The sequence below is a fragment of the Anabrus simplex genome, chromosome 1 (genome assembly GCF_040414725.1).
Source record: "Anabrus simplex isolate iqAnaSimp1 chromosome 1, ASM4041472v1, whole genome shotgun sequence".
NCBI classification, from domain to species: Eukaryota; Metazoa; Arthropoda; class Insecta; order Orthoptera; family Tettigoniidae; genus Anabrus; species Anabrus simplex.
The window spans coordinates 1,691,850,710-1,691,869,837 of NC_090265.1; the positions used below are offsets into that span (position 1 = coordinate 1,691,850,710).

Sequence of the window (19,128 nt, forward strand, 5' to 3'; positions counted from 1 at the left end):
CTTCAGTGAGCAAAGACATCACACACGAAAGTGTTAGACAAACAAAGGACATACGGGGGCGCTGCGACGTAGCGGAAAAATTAGTTGTAAGGTAATAAAGTTTGTATCCATATCATTCTCTACAAGTAAAATATTTCTTACTTTTTCGTAATTTACAGCAGATTTTATACTTTCTTTGAGTAAAAGCAATTATTATCTTCCGTTTGGGACAAATAATACAGTGACATTTCGTGGATCGAATTCGTTCACGTAACCGTTTTTGTTTCTTTGTTTGTTTGTTTGTTTGTTTGTTTGTTGTAGTTGTTGTTGTTAGGTAATTATGTTTACTTTATTATTACACTACTGTAAGTGACCATTGCCACCGTGATATTTCCCATTTGCGATGTATTTGTTTATAATAAAAATAATAAAATTGATCTCCTATATTCCCTTCCATTGAATGTACCAGTTTGCGATTTATTGCCCTCAAGAGGATTTTGGCTTTTGAAGGCTTCACTTCTGCATTAATGATAACTACTGTAATTACCTCTGGCGCGTGCCACTGACATGAAACAGACAAATGAAAATTCCAGTAAACAAAATATAACTCGAATATCTGTGGATGGGTTTGCAACTTGGATACATTAAGTTCTGCTGTTTCTTAAGTGAATGGGGCAGCAGAAATAAGAAGTCTCTGTACATTAAGAAACAATGGCCTAAACACGAATCTTTCATTCAAGCCACAAAAATGTGGCAAATACTCTTCCATTGGTGAATCCTGAAAACGTGTATTTACATCCCCAGCATATAAAACTGGGACTTAAGAAAAAAAATTAAAATTGATAAAGATTCTGCTGCATTTATGTATTTGAAATCTAAATTTCCCTAAAATAGTGAGGTAAAACTGACGGAAGGCATTTTTATAGACCAACAAAGAATATTAATTATCCAGTATTAACATTTTTAAAAACTGTTAAATCCACTGGGAAAAGCAGCCTGGAAATCATTCAAAAATATCTGTACTTGTTTTCTTGGAAATCAAAGAAGAAAACTATCGTATAATAGTGATCTAAAATCTATTCCAAGCTATGGGACTCAACGTGTCTTTAAAACTTCACTTTCTGCCAGAAGATCTTGGGGCTGTCAGTGATGAACATAGCAGAAAAAGAGGTACCAAGGCAAATGAAGTTCCAGTATGCTGGCCGACTAATGCTGGACGCTGAAGAGGGAAACTCCAAAGGCAAAATTTGACCGAAAAATCATCATATAGCCTACAACCTTTAAGGTAACCCCAAATTAGATGTATGTTTCCTGTTTAGTGTTACGTTAGTACGAATTCTACAAAACTGTAAATGTAGGTCAGAAAATTCAACCTGCCTGATGAAAACTTATTTGAGCTTAGCACGAAAAACATATTTCGATTCAGATAATTTTGAAAGAGAGAGTTTTATTTTGTAGACCATTGTTATTTTTGAGAGATGATGGTTGTTTAGTTGTACTTCCTCGTAAAACACATGTTAAGTAAAGGACAGAGAAATGTTCTAACTTCATGTCTCATAGAACTAACTAATACCCTTGGCATCCCAGATCTGGGCCTGCCAAGCGACCGCTGCAAAACCCAAAGCCCGCAAACTACGAGGTGGCGTATGGTCAGCGCGACAAATCCTCTCGACTGTTATTCTTGGCTTTCTAGACCAAGGGAGCTATCTCACCATCAGATAACTCCTCAGCTTCCCAAATACCTGGGTGTTACACTCAACAGAGCACTGTCTTTTAAACAGCAAATCGGCAATACTGTTGCCAAGCTCAAGAGTCGAATAATCCTCCGGAAACTGCGGAACAACAAGGGATTCAATACAACTTTTCGCTGTTTGATTAAACAGCCCTTACGTGAAGAAGGTTGGTGTCCAACTGAATAACTGCATGCGTTTGAATAGAGGAACTACAGTGGCTCCCTATCCTAAGCCACATCTCCCCACCACATGTTTGCAGATGCAGTGCTCTTATTTGAGATTATCGTAAGATTCTTCACAATCGTCGACTGCCCATTCATGAAGATCTCAACAGAATTCATGTTGGCAGACTATGCTCAAGGCCCCCACCAATTTTCCTGGCTAAAAACCTCATTGCCAGCAATTTAGACCTGAAATGGTCCAAGGAATGCTAAATGTTCTGATCTTTGGAACTCCGTGATGTACCTTGTACCACAAAACGTGTTCCAAGTTTTGATGTACCTACGCGAGCCTAGTCAACACTTGTCCTCGTGCGACTAAACATGGAGTATGTGGGGAACTCCTGTTTAAACAGAAGATAATTTCTTTTCCACCGTGTGATTATGGGGCTGACAGACTGTTCAGCACATCAATTAGGACAGCTGGAATCCCGATTCTCAAGACCACATCTGGAAGGCCGCACACGTATCTGCATGCATACGTTCTGTAGCTCAGCTGGAATGCCATCTGCGCAAGAGAGCCCATTGCCGCTTACGTATCTGTATGTTGCCATGTCAGACAGCTGACAGCCACCAAAATACACGCGCTTGTTTAGAAAGGTTCATTCGTTAATCCAATAAATATTACAGATTGGTCTGTTCAGAAGAGGATATTATGATGCTAGCAGTGTACACGATTTATAAAAGACTACCTTCAGTGCAGATTCAGTCCCACTTCACGACTGGCATTGAAGCTAACCTTACAAAACTGCTAATAAAGTAATGTTTGTAATTTACATTTAAAATTGTTTTACTGTATGTACGCCTAAAATCTATACATAATTATTATGCTATATTGTAGACAATTATCTGCGAGTGGATTATCAACGGATGTTGCAAACCTTAAAATAATTGCAAGTGCAGTAATATTGAGGTTAGTTTTCAAAACATACTCTACAAACAGTCCAAGGAGAGGAAATCAAAACCTTGAGATTTGCTGATGATATTGTTATTTTATCTGAGACTGCAGAAGATCTCGAGAAGTTGCTGAATGGTATGGATGAAGTCTTAGGTAAGGAGTACAAGATGAAAATAAATAAGTCCAAAACAAAAGTAATGGAGTGCAGTCGAACGAAGGCAGGTGATGTAGGGAATATTAGATTAGGAAACGAAGTCTTAAAGGAAGTAGATGAATATTGTTACTTGGGTAGTAAAATAACCAACGATGGCAGAAGTAAGGAGGACATAAAATGCAGACTAGCACAAGCAAGGAAGAGCTTTCTTAAGAAAAGAAATTTGCTCACTTCAAACATTGATATCGGAATTAGAAAGATGTTTTTGAAGACTTTTGTGTGGAGCGTGGCATTGTATGGAAGTGAAACATGGACGATAACTAGCTCAGAAAGAAAGAGAATAGAAGCTTTTGAAATGTGGTGTTACAGAAGAATGCTGAAGGTGAGATGGATAGATCGAATCACGAATGAAGAGATACTGAATCGAATTGGTGAGAGGAGATCGATTTGGCTAAATTTGACGATAAGAAGAGATAGAATGATAGGACACATCTTAAGACACCCAGGACTTGTTCAGTTGGTTTTTGAAGGAAGTGTAGGTGGCAAGAACGGTAGGGGTAGACCAAGGTATGAATATGACAAACAGATTAGAGCAGATGTAGGATGCAGTAGCTACGTAGAAATGAAAAGGTTAGCACGGGATAGGGTAGCATGGAGAGCTGCATCAAACCAGTCCATGGACTGATGACTCAAACAACACTCTACAAACTTATGTACATGTAATTTTAACACGGCATTTTCTATATAATAACAAAATTATGTGAGTTAATGATAATGTAAAATATTTAAATGTTAAAGTGTGTATTGCACTCTAAAAGTAGTTATATTGAATAGCTGTAATAAAATTTTTCGTATAATGCCTTTCCCACTACTCTCCGGAGTGATGAGCACTTTGCTCTTCCTCGAACTGCACTAGTCTGATGTTAAAATCAGGATTGTTTCCAATTTTCAGATGAAATAAACTGAAAACTGGACTGTTTCGGTGCTTCTTTTGCTCTGTAGCGCATGAAAAAAGCTAGATGCTTTCTGGTGGACTGTACTATCGCATGCATGTCAGCGGCGACATTGGCATTCCAACAGACAGTGTGCAACACTGCATTTGTTCATATGGTGGCAGCTTCCTGCCGTCACACCGCTAGCGTACAGCTTGAAAAATACAGATAAGTGTGCGGCCTCCCTTACTAGGCCACTCAGCCGTTGCAAATGCTTCACGAACTAGGACGTGACTACAGCAACCCATGCCGTGAACCACGGTTATTTTATTTTACTATGCATGTAAGTCAAAGCAAAGTCATCTCCGTACAGGCCATGAAGGCCCTTGGAGGGGTGGAAAGGTAAAGGCTTCCACTATCCGTAACCTCGGCACTTGATGGGGTCGAGTGGTTCGCTCTACGCCCGGCCGCCTTTGCCCCCAGGAATTAACCTGGTACTCATTTTTGGTGTAGGCTGAGTGAACCTCAGGGCCGTATGTATCTCCGAAAGTGGAAATCTAATTTCTTAAATTTTACGACTTCCTGACGAGGATTCGAACCCACGTCCTTCCGGGCGAATCGAGCAGACCTTTACCGCCTCGGCCAGGCAGCCCCTTTACTATGAATGTAATGTATTGAAAAATCATACACTTAATAATAGCTCCTCAGTTGTTCTAATATAGCTGAGTGAGCTCGAACCATCTCACAAATCCAGGTTAACATCCCGCGCTATACCGGGAATGGAACCCGGATACTGTGGGTAGAAGCAGGCTCGCTAGCCTAGGGGCCAGCATTTACATTCGTAGCTCTGCTTTTCTCGTGCATATGTGATGCACAACGTGATCTTGATGTGTGCGAAAGACATTTTCTTATTGTGTTCCAGGGAAGCAGATACGAGTGTACTCGGAAAAGGATCCTGCACAGATCCCCTGGGGTAGCCATGGTGTTCAGTACGTTGTAGAAGCAACTGGAGTCTTCACCACTATTGAAAAAGCCACTGTAAGTTGAGAAACATAGTATTTCAGGTTTAAAACATGAACGATATCTTTTTTTCAATTCACATTTCGAACTAGTGACTGACTTTGAATTCAAACGGGAGTAATTTTAAATTTATAATCATAAGCTGTATAATATTTTCTTATAGACGACATTAGTTATTTTTCCTGATGTGTGTGGGTTCATCCAAGAGCTGCTAGCTCGCTTTTCGACTTATCAAAGGCATTTGATACGGTAGACACGGCAGATAAAGCTGGAATTCAAGAGGACAAATTGAGCAAATATTCGTTTATAGGAAGGGAAGTTAGGGATTGGAATAACTTACCAAGGAGATGTTCAATAAATTTCCAATTTATTTGAAATCAATTAAGAAAAGGCTAAGAAAACAACAGACAGGGAATCTGCCACCTGAGCGACTGCCCTAAATGCAGATCAGTATTGATTGATTGATTGATTGATTGATTGATTGATTGATTGATTGATTGATTGATTGATTGATTGATTGATTGATTGATTGATTGATTGATTGATTGATTTAGTTAATATCCCCGTGTAATATTAATCTATAAATAATTTCTAAGTACATCGAAACAGAAAACTAAAATGTTTCCAAAGATGAAGGATAATGGGAGGATAATAGAAATTGGCCGGTGAGAAGAAACATTGAAAATGTCACCTGATTTAAGTAGTGAGAAAACATATTCCTGTTTACAGGGCACAGTAAAATAGCCTATGACGAAACATGTATTAATTTAGTAAGTGGAATGTAAAGGCTGCTGGCAGTGTTTCTAAAGAAAACTCTCGAATGTCCGGTTTGTTTTCTTTGAATTCGTTCTCTGAAATTGCTATTGCTCGGCTCCTTTTTGCTGAAGAGTGGTGTTTCATGCACCTAAACCTAGACCTGTACAGCGGCGAAAACCGCTTCTGTAGTTCTCGAGCTAATGCACACAAACACAGATTGTCACCTACCGCAAGCATTACTTTATAATACGTGTTGAAGTGCGAGATATGATGATACATCTTTAGTTACAGTTAGAGTTGGTTTTTATATTTCAGTCACACATTGACGGCGGAGCGAAGTATGTTGTGATCACGGCTCCCAGTGCGGATGCGCCCATGTTTGTGTGTGGAGTCAATCTGGAAACGTTTGACAAAGGTATGACTGTCGTCTCCAATGCCTCCTGCACCACCAATTGCCTGGCACCATTAGCGAAGGTGATTAATGATAATTTTGGGATTGAAGAAGGACTGATGACAACTGTACATGCAACAACAGCGACACAGAAAACTGTGGATGGACCTTCTGGTAAGGTAAGATCGAAACCATGAATTGTACCAAAGCTACTACAAAAGATACAACACTCTATTATCTTATTAATGGGCTTGTCGAGTAGTAGTATTCCATTAATATAACTTGATGACCATCAGTATTAGTGGCACCTAAATGTGAAACCTGCCAGTTTTAAGATCCTTTATGCAGATTTGTATCTGAGAAACTATTAATTCCAAGACTACAAAATTTTACTCACATTTCAACATCAAACAGAATAAAATACTTCCATAATTATTCATGATGTAATATATCTGGGATTATACCCTGTAACCTATTTTATATAAGAGGTTTGCCTGCATATTGCTCAGAATTTGAAAAGGATGGTATTTCTGTATCAGCCGAGTCCACAATAGCAAGGAACTTTTGAATTTTCCGTAATGTCTGTCTGTCTGTCTGTCTGTCTGTCTGTCTGTCTGTCTGTCTGTCTGTCTGTCTGTCTGTCTGTCTGTCTGTCTGTCTGTCTGTCTGTCTGTCTGTCTGTCTGTCTGTCTGTCTGTCTGTCTGTCTGTCTGTCTGTCTGTCTGTCTGTCTGTCTGTACACGTATCACTAGAAAACGGCTAAAGATAATTTAATGAAAATCGGTATACAAAGTCGGGGAATAAGTGGCAACAATCTAGGTCATAAATAATTTTATTCACGCTGATTTAAATGGTAGTTTAGAGGAAGGCCTCAAATTTAATTTTCAAATATTTCCGTTATTAATGGTCCTATCTTAATAAAAATTGGTACGCACAGTCGAGGAATAAGTCGCTACAATATCGGCTATAAACAATTTTATTCAAGCTGAGTGAAGTGGTAGTTTAGGGGAAGGCTTAATATTTAATTCTCAAATATTTATGTTATTAATGGTCGTATATTAATAAAAATCGGTATGAAGAGTCAGGGATATAAGTCGATATAGTCTAGGCCATAAATTATTTTATTCACACTGAGTGAAATGGTAGTTTAGGGGATTGCCTAAAATTTAATTCTCAAATATTTGTTATTAGTGGTCGTACCTTAATGGAAATCGGTAGGAAAAGTCGGGGAGTAAGTCGCTACAATCAAGGCTCTAAATAATTGTATTCACGCTGAGAAAAATTGTAGTTTAGGGGAAGGCCTAATTTAATTCTCAAATATTTATGTTATTAGTGGTCCTATCTTAATGACAATCGGTATGCAATGTAGGGAATGCTATAATCTAGGCCATAAATAATGTTATTCACGCTGAGTGAAATGGTAGTTAGGTGAAGGCCTAAAATTTAATTCTTAAATATTTATGTTATTAGTAGTCATATCGATAAACACTACATAACTCAAGTTATATAGTTTTAAATTTCCGGTCATTTATGCCTTATACATTGTTACCGTATCGGCTATGATCATAGAGATATTCATGAATTTCGATGTTTGTGACTAAGTCCATATCAGCGCCGAGTCACGAAGAAAATGGGTAAACAGAATTTAATGAAAATCGGTATGTAAATTCGGAGAATAAGGAACTATAGTCTACGCTATAAATAATTTTACAGGACACCCTAATATCACAGAGTCGGAAGAAATCTAAATATGAAGGCCGAGAATATAGAAAGCTCATAAAATTGATCAACAATAACATTACATAGACCATTGTTTGTTGTGATGTGCTTTGTGTCTTCTGTTGCCGATAGCTAGGATTACTGCTTGCGTACCGAGTATTTTTTTTTAAATTTACTTTACGTCGCACCGTCACAGATAGGTCTTATGGCGACGATGGGATAGGAAAGGGATAGGGGTGTGAAGGATGCGGCCTTGGCCTTAATTAAGGTACAGTCCCAGATGTTCCTGGTGTGAAATAGGAAACCACGGAATACCATCTTCAGGGCTGCCGACAATGGTATTCGAATCCAATATCTCCCGGATGCAAGCTCACAGCTGCGCGCTCATAACCACACGGTCGTAATGAATGTAACAGCCTGCCTGAATATTGACGGGAAGTAGCTGGGGAGTTAGGTAACTTTCTTCTTTACCATGCCATTTCTCTGGTTCATAAATTTTCTGATACTACTGGTATGTAACACACTGGTTCATCACAGTATTCGTGCTATTCAATCCCTACTCTGAGGCACTGATTAGAATGGTCAGTGTGCATATTTAACGGAATAGTGGCAGAGGAGTGTTCACGGCAGTCTGCGGCTAGATCATTCCAGCTCTGGACTGTTAAATCGGCACCATAGTACTGTTCGTGAAACGTGAGAATATGTGCGGTTTTTCATTTGATCGAGTATTTTATATGATAACATGGTTTTTAATCGATTCCTACTGACGTTTTGGTAATGACCTATATTGAGTTCAGTTAGGAAAACCACAAAGTCAGTATTTCTGAGAATCCCGTAGCGGAGCACGGGTACATCAGCTAGTAAACTTGTTACTTTACTGTTATTATTAATAAATGATCATAAAGAAAAATACTCAATAACTTAATAAAATATTTGAAATAAATTAAATTAATAATAATAATTGATCGAAATGTCCATGGTATGGGCACCAGAGGTTCACCAGAATGGATCCCTCGAATTTAGATAGAGCATGATAAATCTTTCTATCCCAGAGCGTGTACATAAAGCTGCGTACTGGTACATCTACTTCAGGCTTTACCTAAAATTCTGAAAACGACTAAATAGGTAGGAACTACACCTAGGTTTTATCAGTAACTCCACTGATTCTAAAATAACTAACTATATTATTAAAAAATCCGTGCATGAGAATATCATCAACACATTAAAATGCACATATAATAGGCCTACATACACAAAATATTGCTGGAAGACTCCATATTTACAACAATACTAATGAAAACAGTGGGAAAACGAAAGCGAGGACCAATCTAGCATTTGCAGTTAGTCCGTTGAACAATGCACATATATGTAGATGAGTACCATACCCTTCACCATCTCTATGTATCAACACGACTTGTAGATTTTCATAATTGGCACTTACATCACACAAATACTGTACCTCCTAATACTGTGTTCACTGACTCAACACTTGTTTTAAAGATACAATCACTTGAGCAACATACGCTGGTCGTTCCTAAACATAAATTATGGAAAGTCTGAGATAGCTTTCACCAACATATAATACCAGGCTGCCACAAGTGATACCATACTCAGTGCCTAAGCACTCCACAGTTTGTAGGTCAGCCACGTTCCACAAACATAAAAATACTATGTTCCACAAACGTTTGAAGTCCAGTCCAGTATAGTGCAGCAGTGTCACTCCAGTACCGTATATCCAGTTTACTTCCGTTGTAATCACACAAGCTTATATAGACCTCCGCTTCCCCCTTCTTCTAAGTTGATACATCTAGATTGATCCTGGCCAGCCAATCATGAGTAGATCCTCTAGTCAAGACCACGCCATGAACTTCTTCCAGTGTCTCAAGGCAATCACAAGATCAACAAACTCGGGGGTGTTTCGCATGAGTCATCGGACTACAATAACAAGTCCACCTCATCAGACTTTGGGATACACACATGAGTCATATGAATTTCCTGATTTATGATAGGAATGATTTTCCCTTCAGTTTGTACAAAACAAATTACTCATCTCACATATGGAGACCTTCCAGCTTACAATATTAAGAATAAATATTCAACTGGAATAATAATAAATCGAATACTGGCAATAATATCTCTCACTTCTAAATACAGTGCGAGGGTGTGATATATATATATACTATCACAAACTATACAAACACACTCAACATGGTATCCTTACAACTCTAACTGCCAGGGCTAGGAGGATTTGTGAAGTGTCTTCTCTACAAGAGGAAATTAACACCTTGAGAACTACCTTTGAGAGCAACGGTTATATCAAAGCTTTGATCTCTACGGTTCTGAAACCGACGCATAATCGGACGTCCGTTGAGGAAAACATGTACTGTAAGAACAACTGCTTACATACGTAACACAACGGATAGTATTGCTAAAATCTTACATGGGTACAACATACGAACTGTATTTGGGACTTCAGTTAAGATTTGGTAACTCTTGCGACCAACTAAGGAGAGTTTGCCTAAATTGCAACAACCGGGTATCTACAGAGTTTCCTGTAACTATGACAAGGTTTACACGGGATAGACTTCGAGAACGATATGTACTCGCATTAAGGAATATAATAGATGTATCAGACTCAACCAACCTGATAAATCAACTGTACTACTACTACTGCTGAAATGTATTCATTCCTCTCCTGAAGGGGGAGGAGGGCCTCTTAGAGGGTGACGCCGTCTTTCAGGTCGGGAAATTGGTTACGGTGAAGGAGATGCTCGTAGAAAGTGGGCGAGTTGGCGGCCTTGGCCTGAACTAGGAACTGTCCCGGCATTCGCCATAGTGCAGGAGAATGGAAAACCACGGAAAACCATTCTCAGGACAGCCGACGGTTGGGGCTAGTCTGTGAGGTCCAGCCCTGTTCCGTCTTCCGAATGCAGAGGCGTAGAGATATGGTAGAGCCGTGGCCACCCCTCCTCTGCTCGACTGGCCGGTCAGGGTGCAGAGCTGTTGGACCACGGACCAGCCGGTGGCCACTTGTGAGCGGAGACCCACTCTGCATCCAATGACCTAAATTAGCTGTTGCTGCTCATGCTTTAACACCTGGTTGTGATATAATGTTCCAAGAAGTAGATGTTCATGTCCGTATAAAACAGTATCGCCCTAGAATCGTCAGGTAGGCGGTTGAAATATGTAAACACCCAGATAATTTCACTCGCGACACAGGCTACAACCTCAGTGAGCCACGGCTACTCTATTATCAGAACCATCAGGAAGTGATGCTATACTACTGCCATTCGTTGCCCCTATGATGGGGCTAAAATGGCGTCCCTATTAGATCTTAGGGCACCATTTTAAGTTCTTTGTTGCTTTCTCTTAGCAACCATTGATGTCGTGTTTCCGTTTTCTGTCTTCTCCTGATGAAGTAAGGTAAGATACCGGTACAACAGATAGGGAATCTGCCACCTGGGCGACTGCCCTAAATGCAGATCAGTATTGATTGATTGAATGAATGCCTTTCGAAAGGGGCGTTGGGTATGCTTATGTAGTTTATTACACGGTATAATCCCAAAAATATCACATCATAAATAGTTACACAGGCCGTGAAAGAATATGAACTGTCTATATCTTAGTTTATCAACAGGAATGCAAACAGCAAGATCGGTAGATGCAGAGTGGATCTCGGCCCATAAGTGAGCATGGCTGGTCCGTGGTCCCACAGCTCTGCACTCCGACCCAACAGAGGAGGGGTGGCCACGGCTCTACCGTGGCTCTTCACCTCTGTATTCGGAAGACGGGACAGGGCTGGACCTCACGGCTGGTCCCAACCGTCGGCTGTCCTGAGAATGGTTTCCGTGGTTTTCCATTCTCCTGCACTAAGACGAATGTCGAGACAGTTCCTAGTACAGGCTACGACCGCCAACCCGCTCACCTTCTACGAGCATCTCCTTCACCGTAACAAATCTCCCGGGCTGAGAGACGGCGTCACCGTCTAAGAGGCCCGCCTCCCCCTTCAGGGGAGGAATGAAAACATAAGAAGAAAACAACAACTAATCACATTTTAAAATGTACATTTCTGCCACAACTTGAATTATAATTTTCACAGAAGATATTACTGTATTAGTCACAATTGCTGCTGTTTATAACACCAGTCCCTTCAACAAAAATTACAAGTGTATCCAGATAGTTATTTACGTCACAGCCACAGAAAGTGACCTTATACATTACGAGTGAGATGTTTCGAAACGAGTAACGTAAACTTAAGGCGACATTCCAGAGATAAAAATATATTTTTAACTAATGCACGGATTTTCACGAAACTTTGTGGGAATTATTTCTTTCATATACAGTTATAGTTTTTCCAAAACACTTTTCTGAAATTTTTAATATTTCATGAAATTTAATTAACATGTTAATGTAAATTCGTAGTTAGGTAGAAAATATTTCTTTTAATGTTCGGCTCCATGGCTGGTCCGTGGGCCCACAGCTCTGCACTCTTAAGTGGCTAAGTGGTTAGCGTGCTGGCCTTTGGTCACAGGAGTCCTGGGGTTGATTCCCGGCAGGGTCGGGAATTTTAACCATAATTGGTTAATTTCCCTGGTACGGGGGCTGGGTATATGTGCCGTCTTCATCACATTTCATCCTCATCACGACACGCAGGTCGCCTACGGGAGTCAAATCGAAAGACCTGCACCAGGTCTCTTCGGAGGCCACACGCCATTATTATTATTTTACTTCTTTTAATAGCACTACGTATCGATTTTTTTGTACATAAAGTAGATATATCGTACTAACGTTTGTGCAATAATTACGTCCTAAAATTTTGGGCCTAAAAATCCCTACTACTTTAAAAATATTCTGCAATCAACAATTCCATACGCAGGTTTCTTAATATAGCTGTGATACATACAGTATACCATAAAAATGTTGTTACATTTTGGCAATATATTATGGGAGAAAAATGGGATTTAAATGTGAAATTACAATTGGCAAACAAAGCATTATTACAGTGATAAATTGTTTGAATTCAGCGCCTCTGTGGATCAGCGGTAGAGTGTCGGCCTCCGGATCCCAAGATAGCGGGTTCAAACCCGGCAGAGGTAGTCGGATTTTTGAAGGGCGGAAAAAAGTCCATTCGACACTCCATGTCGTACGATGTCGGCATGTAAAAGATCTCTGGTGACACATTTGGTGTTTACCCGACAAAATTCATTAAATCTCAGACATAGACGCCCAAGAGAGTTTCGGTTTACTCGGTCTGCCACCTAGTGGGGGCCTAGAGTAAAACGGAACGTCGAAATTGACGAGCAGACAGCCAGATGGCGTCAAATTGAAATGTCTGCACACGGTAGCTGAGGCCATACGATTATTATTATTATTATTATTATTATTATTATTATTATTATTATTATTATTATTATTATTATTATTACTTCATGAAAAGAAAAAAGAAACTCCATCCTTTCCATTTCAGTCAGAAAAAATCACCAGAATGACTAAAATATCGATTTTTATCTCTGTAGTGTCGCTTTAACACTTTACTGAATAGAATAGAATACTCGTTCCGGATCGCCAGGAACTGGGGAGAGAGTAATCATTCATTGCAATCCAAATTATTTTGACACATGCATTATTTTTTACAATGAATTTATCTATTACTGCCTTAAATATCACAATTACGGTTACTCACCATTCACACCCGGTTTCCAAATTGTATTTCCTAAGATTTTAACTCTTTATTGTTTTCTAGACGTTGTATGTTGGGTATTCAGCCCGAAGGCTGGTTTGATCCTCCACAGCTACGCCAACAGCTGTCATAGATGGCCTAGGCATCACTGAGGAGGTATATTAGGGAAATGAGGAGTGAGGTAGTTTCCCGTTGCTTTCCTCACTGAGCCAGAAGCTCACATATCAGTCTGCCAAGCCCACTGAAATGCATGCACCAACCGACCCTATGAGTGATATTTTCATACCATTCATATCAGGGACTGGCTGCATAAGAAATGGTATTACTAGCATCGCTCATACTCCAGTCACTTTCATATTGTCCAAGCCAAGGATGAGAGTGAGACAGGTCAATGAAAGTAACAAATTTATTCTAGCCTATGCCAGAAGACGTAGTGTACTGTAAACACTACATCTCGCCAGCAAAGGCATTTCTAGACGTTAACATCGTTATATAGTCTAGGACAGTGGTTCTCAACCATTGTGGGCCTGTATCCACTTTACATCCATACATGTTCACGCCCCACTAACGAATTACAAAAGTTCTACTTTTCTGTTAGCGTTAATATCTCAAAAATGTTTATAATGGTTTTATTATTATTATTTATTAAAATATTACATATTTTAAGAAGAGACAAAATAAGGAATGAGAAAATCCGGGAAGAAATTGGAGTGGAAAAAATGAATGATAGAATAGAGAAGAGCCGATTAAGATGGTTTGGGCACATAAAGTGAACGAGTGATGAAAGACTGCCAGAAAAGCTGATGGAAATGCAAATGCAAGGAAGGAGAGGTCGCGGATGACCACGATTGAGATGGAAGGACACAAACCAACCCAGTATTAGAGAAAGAAACCTGGACTGGGACACAGTGTTGGAGGAGGAGTGGTGAAAAGACCCACCCGGCTACAGCCGGATAATGGGAAATGATGATGACGATGATGATGATGATGATAATGATTTATAATGCAATCACTTTATACAAAGAAAGTCATGAATAACACAAATAACAATACAACATGAGAATAAAACAAGTGACAGTAAATATATTACCGAGAATTCTACACTAATTGCCATTAACATTTCAAACTACATCATTTGATTTAATTTTGTAAGAACAGAATGATTATCTTTCACAAGTTTATTAATGTTTTGGTTTCAACTGTGATAGTGCACTACTCAGATCACTTGTAACACCTAGCCATGCTCGGTATTTTGATATGATGTAAGCCGACGTAGAGAGTCTTAGGATCTGAGGTCATAATTATTTTACTTTTTAAGTCGCTACGGCAATATATAGCGCAACCGCCCCCTACACGATTTAAACGATCTAGGCGATGCAACGTCATGTTATTCAGCTTTACGAGATCAGATTTGAGTGACTGCTATAACCATGTCTCTGTTACACAAATACAATGCAAGTTACTGTTACTAAATAGAGCCTGTATTTCGTCAAAGTGACAAAGAAGCGATTGTGCATTGATATGACAACACTGAAAATATTGTTGGTGGGGAGCTAACCTTTCCTTAAGAATGTCTCCTGCCACAGCTGGTGAAGGGGAAGGTAAGGGTGAAGGCGGACGACAATGAAGAGGGATAGGGTCAATGACATCACGGACATGCTGTTCGGTATAAATAATTGACTCATTTACGTTAGCCATTGTCACCAGAAAAATTCAAACTACTCACCCTAGTTGTTTCATAAGCACCTCCAGAAATATTTACACAATCACTCTCACACACACCTGACCTCCCTTCGTCAACACTTGTACTTTTCCGACCCTGAAAATCAACCCCTTAAAATAATCACCACTACCACCACCACCATCTTTTCCAACACCAAGTGCATTTGGTTTGCGAGCCCTAGGGAGCTTTACATGACCTTTCTTCTTCTTCTTCTTCTTCTTCTTCTTCTTCTTCTTCTTCTTCTTCTTCCGCGTTTCCCACGTTTGTGGGGTCGCGGCTGAGAACTGTGTAGCACATGTGGATTTGTCCCTGTTTTTCGACCGGATGTCCTTGACCCCAACCCTATATGGAGGTATATAATCGCTAGGGAAAGGATTTTAAGGTGGAAAGCGTGACTGGAAAAGCGGGAAAAAAGGTTCTGAATATACATACAAAAATGTGCTAAAAAGTGTTGATGTAATCACTTTAGTAAAGTTTAAACCAGTTACGTGAAATTCCTTTATCCCATTTACTGGGTTCTAAAATTTAATGAACTTGTTATATTGGATTACACGCAACTTTTCAATGTTTTTGACAGTCAGTTGTGATATTTACTTCGCACACGACACATCGGAAAATGATGTCATTAGTTTTGATGAACTGCGTCTTGAGTGCTTCTGAAAGTGCATACAACTTCTCCTTCTTACCCTTTGGCATGATTTTGTGTTGTGAAAAAAGTTGTTCTCATCGGGACTGGTAAACACTAACATGGCGAACAAGAGAGTACACAGCTGATAAGCGGAACCAATTAATTCATGCCAGTACTAATTGAACTTGGTTTAAATTGTTGCATCATTTTTTTAATTACGAATTTGATTTCTCGTCTTCAGGTCGGTCAATCTTGCTGGGATATGAATTGCAGGGTTGCCATAAATTATATTTTAATATTTATTTTCCATTGTTGACTTCTGATTAAATGAAATTTTAGAAATCCTTTCAAGAAGAGAAAAACATGCTATGTAATCTTTAAAAAACGCAGATAAAAAGAGGTGAAAAGGTGCTGAAGCAGGAAATAGAAGGGCAAAGGTGGCAAAATGTAGTAATCTCACAAAAAGCTGCAACAAATTGCGTTTATTTCGCTTCATTTCATGTCCCCAAACATATTTATTGACCTATCTGTATAAAAATACCTATATTTTTGAAAAATATTGTACCATAAAATCCTTTCACTAGTAACCACTAGAGTTCGGAAGAATACGACCTAAATAAGTACAAAACATGCAAGTAAATATGCCCTAAAAACTAGCCAAATATGACAAAAATTAAAATATTATTTCAATTTAGGGATGGGTAGCAAGTACTGGATTATTACTAATAACATTCAACGTGCCAGAAAGTGATTAGCAATAATATAGCAGACGCATTTAATCATGCGAATTGACAGAGCTACAGTAGGTACCTAAGTTAAAAATGTGTACATTCATTCCGTTCAGCCCTGAGGCGGAGTTCTCACCCTGTTTTCCTTAAAAAAGAACCCAAGAAAACGAGGTATTAACATGCATTTTGGTATCGTCGGCGTACGTTCGTACAGCATCTCTTTCCTGGAATCATGTCTTGTAAACCTGCCGCCTATGTGTTTAGAGAAAAGAAATGCATCTACTACAGTATTAGGAAATCCTGTGTTTGAAATTCGACTCAGGTAACATGTAGGCCTACCTTGTGAAGGGCGGCGCCTAAATTTGAACAAAAATGCTCAAAATGTAACCATATATGACCTTATATCTATATATATAAAATAGCTTGTCCTGACTGACTGACTGACTGACTGACTGATTCATCATCGCCGAGCCAAAACTACTGGACATAATGAAATGAAATTTTGGATATACATTCATATTAAGATGTAGGTGCTCGCTAAGAGAGGATTTTTGGATATTCCGTCGCTAAGGGGGTGAAAAGTGGGGTGAAATTTTAAAATGAGTGTATCTATATCTCAAAACTTTTAAAGTTTACATATGTAAAAAATTGGTATTTAGCTTCTTCATTAAAAATAAGGAAACACGTATTTTTTGGTTTTCAGAAAATCCCAATAGGAGGGGCGAAAAAGGGTGAAAAAAGGGTTGAATGCCTTTAATCAGGATACCGGTACTTATATCTCAGAAACTAAAGGTTTTACAGACCTGAAAATTGGTACTTTTGATCTCTTTTAAAAATAAAGAAACACCTATTTTTTGTTTTTGGTAAATCCAGTTAATGGGAGGGTGAAAAGGGGGGTGAATTTTTAAAATCAGTGTATCTATATCTCAAAACGTTGAAATTTTACAGATGTAAAAATTGGTATTTAGAATCTTCATTAAAAGTAAAGAAACACTTATTTTTTTGTTTTCTGAAAATCCTAATAGGAAAGGAGGAAAGGGGTGAAAAAAGGGTTGAATGCATTTAATGAGGATACTTATATCTCAGAAACTGAAGATGTCACAGACCTGAAAATTGGTGTTTTGTATCTCCTTTAATAATAAAGAACCACGTATTTTTTTGTTATTGGAAAATCCAATTAATGGGGGGTAAGAAGGGGTGAATTTCTAAAATTAGTGTATCTATATATATAACAAAACTTTTAAAGTTTATAGATGTAAAAATTAGTATTTAGAATCTCCTTTAAAAATAAAGAAACACGTATATTTTTCTTTTCGGAAAATCCCAATAGGAAGGGTGGAAAAGGGTGAAAATATGTATAATACCTTTAATGAGGCTAATTATATTTCAGAACCTGAAGATATTACAGACCTGAAAATTGGTATTTGGGATCTACTTAAAAATAATAAAGAAACAGGTATTTTTCGTTTTTGGAAAATCCAATAATGGGGCGGGGGGTGAAAAGGGGTGTGAATTTTTAGAATGAGTGTATCTACATATGAAAATTTTAAAAGTTTACAGATGTGAAAATTGGTATTTAGAATCTCCTTTAAAAATAAAGAAACACGTATTTTTTTGTTTTCGGAAAATCCCAATAGGAAGGCTGTAAAAGGGTGAATAATGGGTTGAATGCCTTTAATGAGGCTACTTATATTTCAGAACCTGAAGATATTACAGACCTGAAAATTGGTATTTGGGATCTACTTTAAATGTAAAGCAACACACATTTTTTCGTTTTTGGAAAATCCAAATATTGGGGGGGGGGGTGAAAAGGGGGGGTGATTTTTTAAAATGAGTGTGTCTACATCTTAAAACTTTAAAATTTACAGATGTAACAATTGGTAGTTAGAATCTCTTCTAAAAATAAAGAAACACGTATTTTTTTTGTTTTTGGAAATTCAAATTAATGGCGGTTAAATAGGAGTGACAAATTGGGGTGAATTTTTGAAAGACTATATCTACAGAATATCTTGGAAACGTAAAATGTTACAGACGTAAAAAGTGGGTGTTTGGAATCTCCTGTAAATGTAAAGAAACATAGGTGATTTGTTTTTGGAAACTCCACTTAAGGGGAACTCAAAAGGGGTGAAATTTTTAAATGAGAACCTTTACGGTAAATCTAAAAACTTAACATGTTACAGAAGTGAAAAATGGTATTTTTTATCTCTATTAAACATAAAGAAACGTGTATTTTTAGTTTTCGGAAATACCACTTGGGTGGAGAGGGGGTAAAAGTGACTGAAAATGGTGTTGAATCCTTTTAATTAGGCTACTGATATCTCAAAAATGAAGATGTTATAGACGTGAAATTTGATATTTGCAATCTGCTTTAAAAGTAAAGAAACACGCGTTTTGAGGGGAAACCATTTTTGGGGGCGGGAGTGTAAAGGAGTTGAATTCCTTTCATGTGGACACATAAATCAAAAACTGAAGAAGTTAGAGTCGCGATAATTGGTATTTAGAAGATCCTTTACTATTAAACAAACAAGTACTTTTTGCGGGAAAATTCACTTAGGGGGAGGGGGGAGCA

General features: G+C 38.5%; 1 protein-coding gene across 1 annotated transcript in view; it reads left to right on the plus strand.

The window, feature by feature from the left end:
- The window catches only part of LOC136863782 (glyceraldehyde-3-phosphate dehydrogenase 2), a 95,694-nt gene that overhangs the window by 23,088 nt on the left and 53,478 nt on the right, over positions 1-19,128 (plus strand). Inside the window, exons 3-4 of the mRNA XM_067140137.2 lie at positions 4,837-4,952; positions 6,006-6,260. Of these exons, the coding sequence (XP_066996238.2) occupies positions 4,837-4,952; positions 6,006-6,260 (371 nt within the window). The remainder of the gene's footprint in view (positions 1-4,836; positions 4,953-6,005; positions 6,261-19,128) is intronic.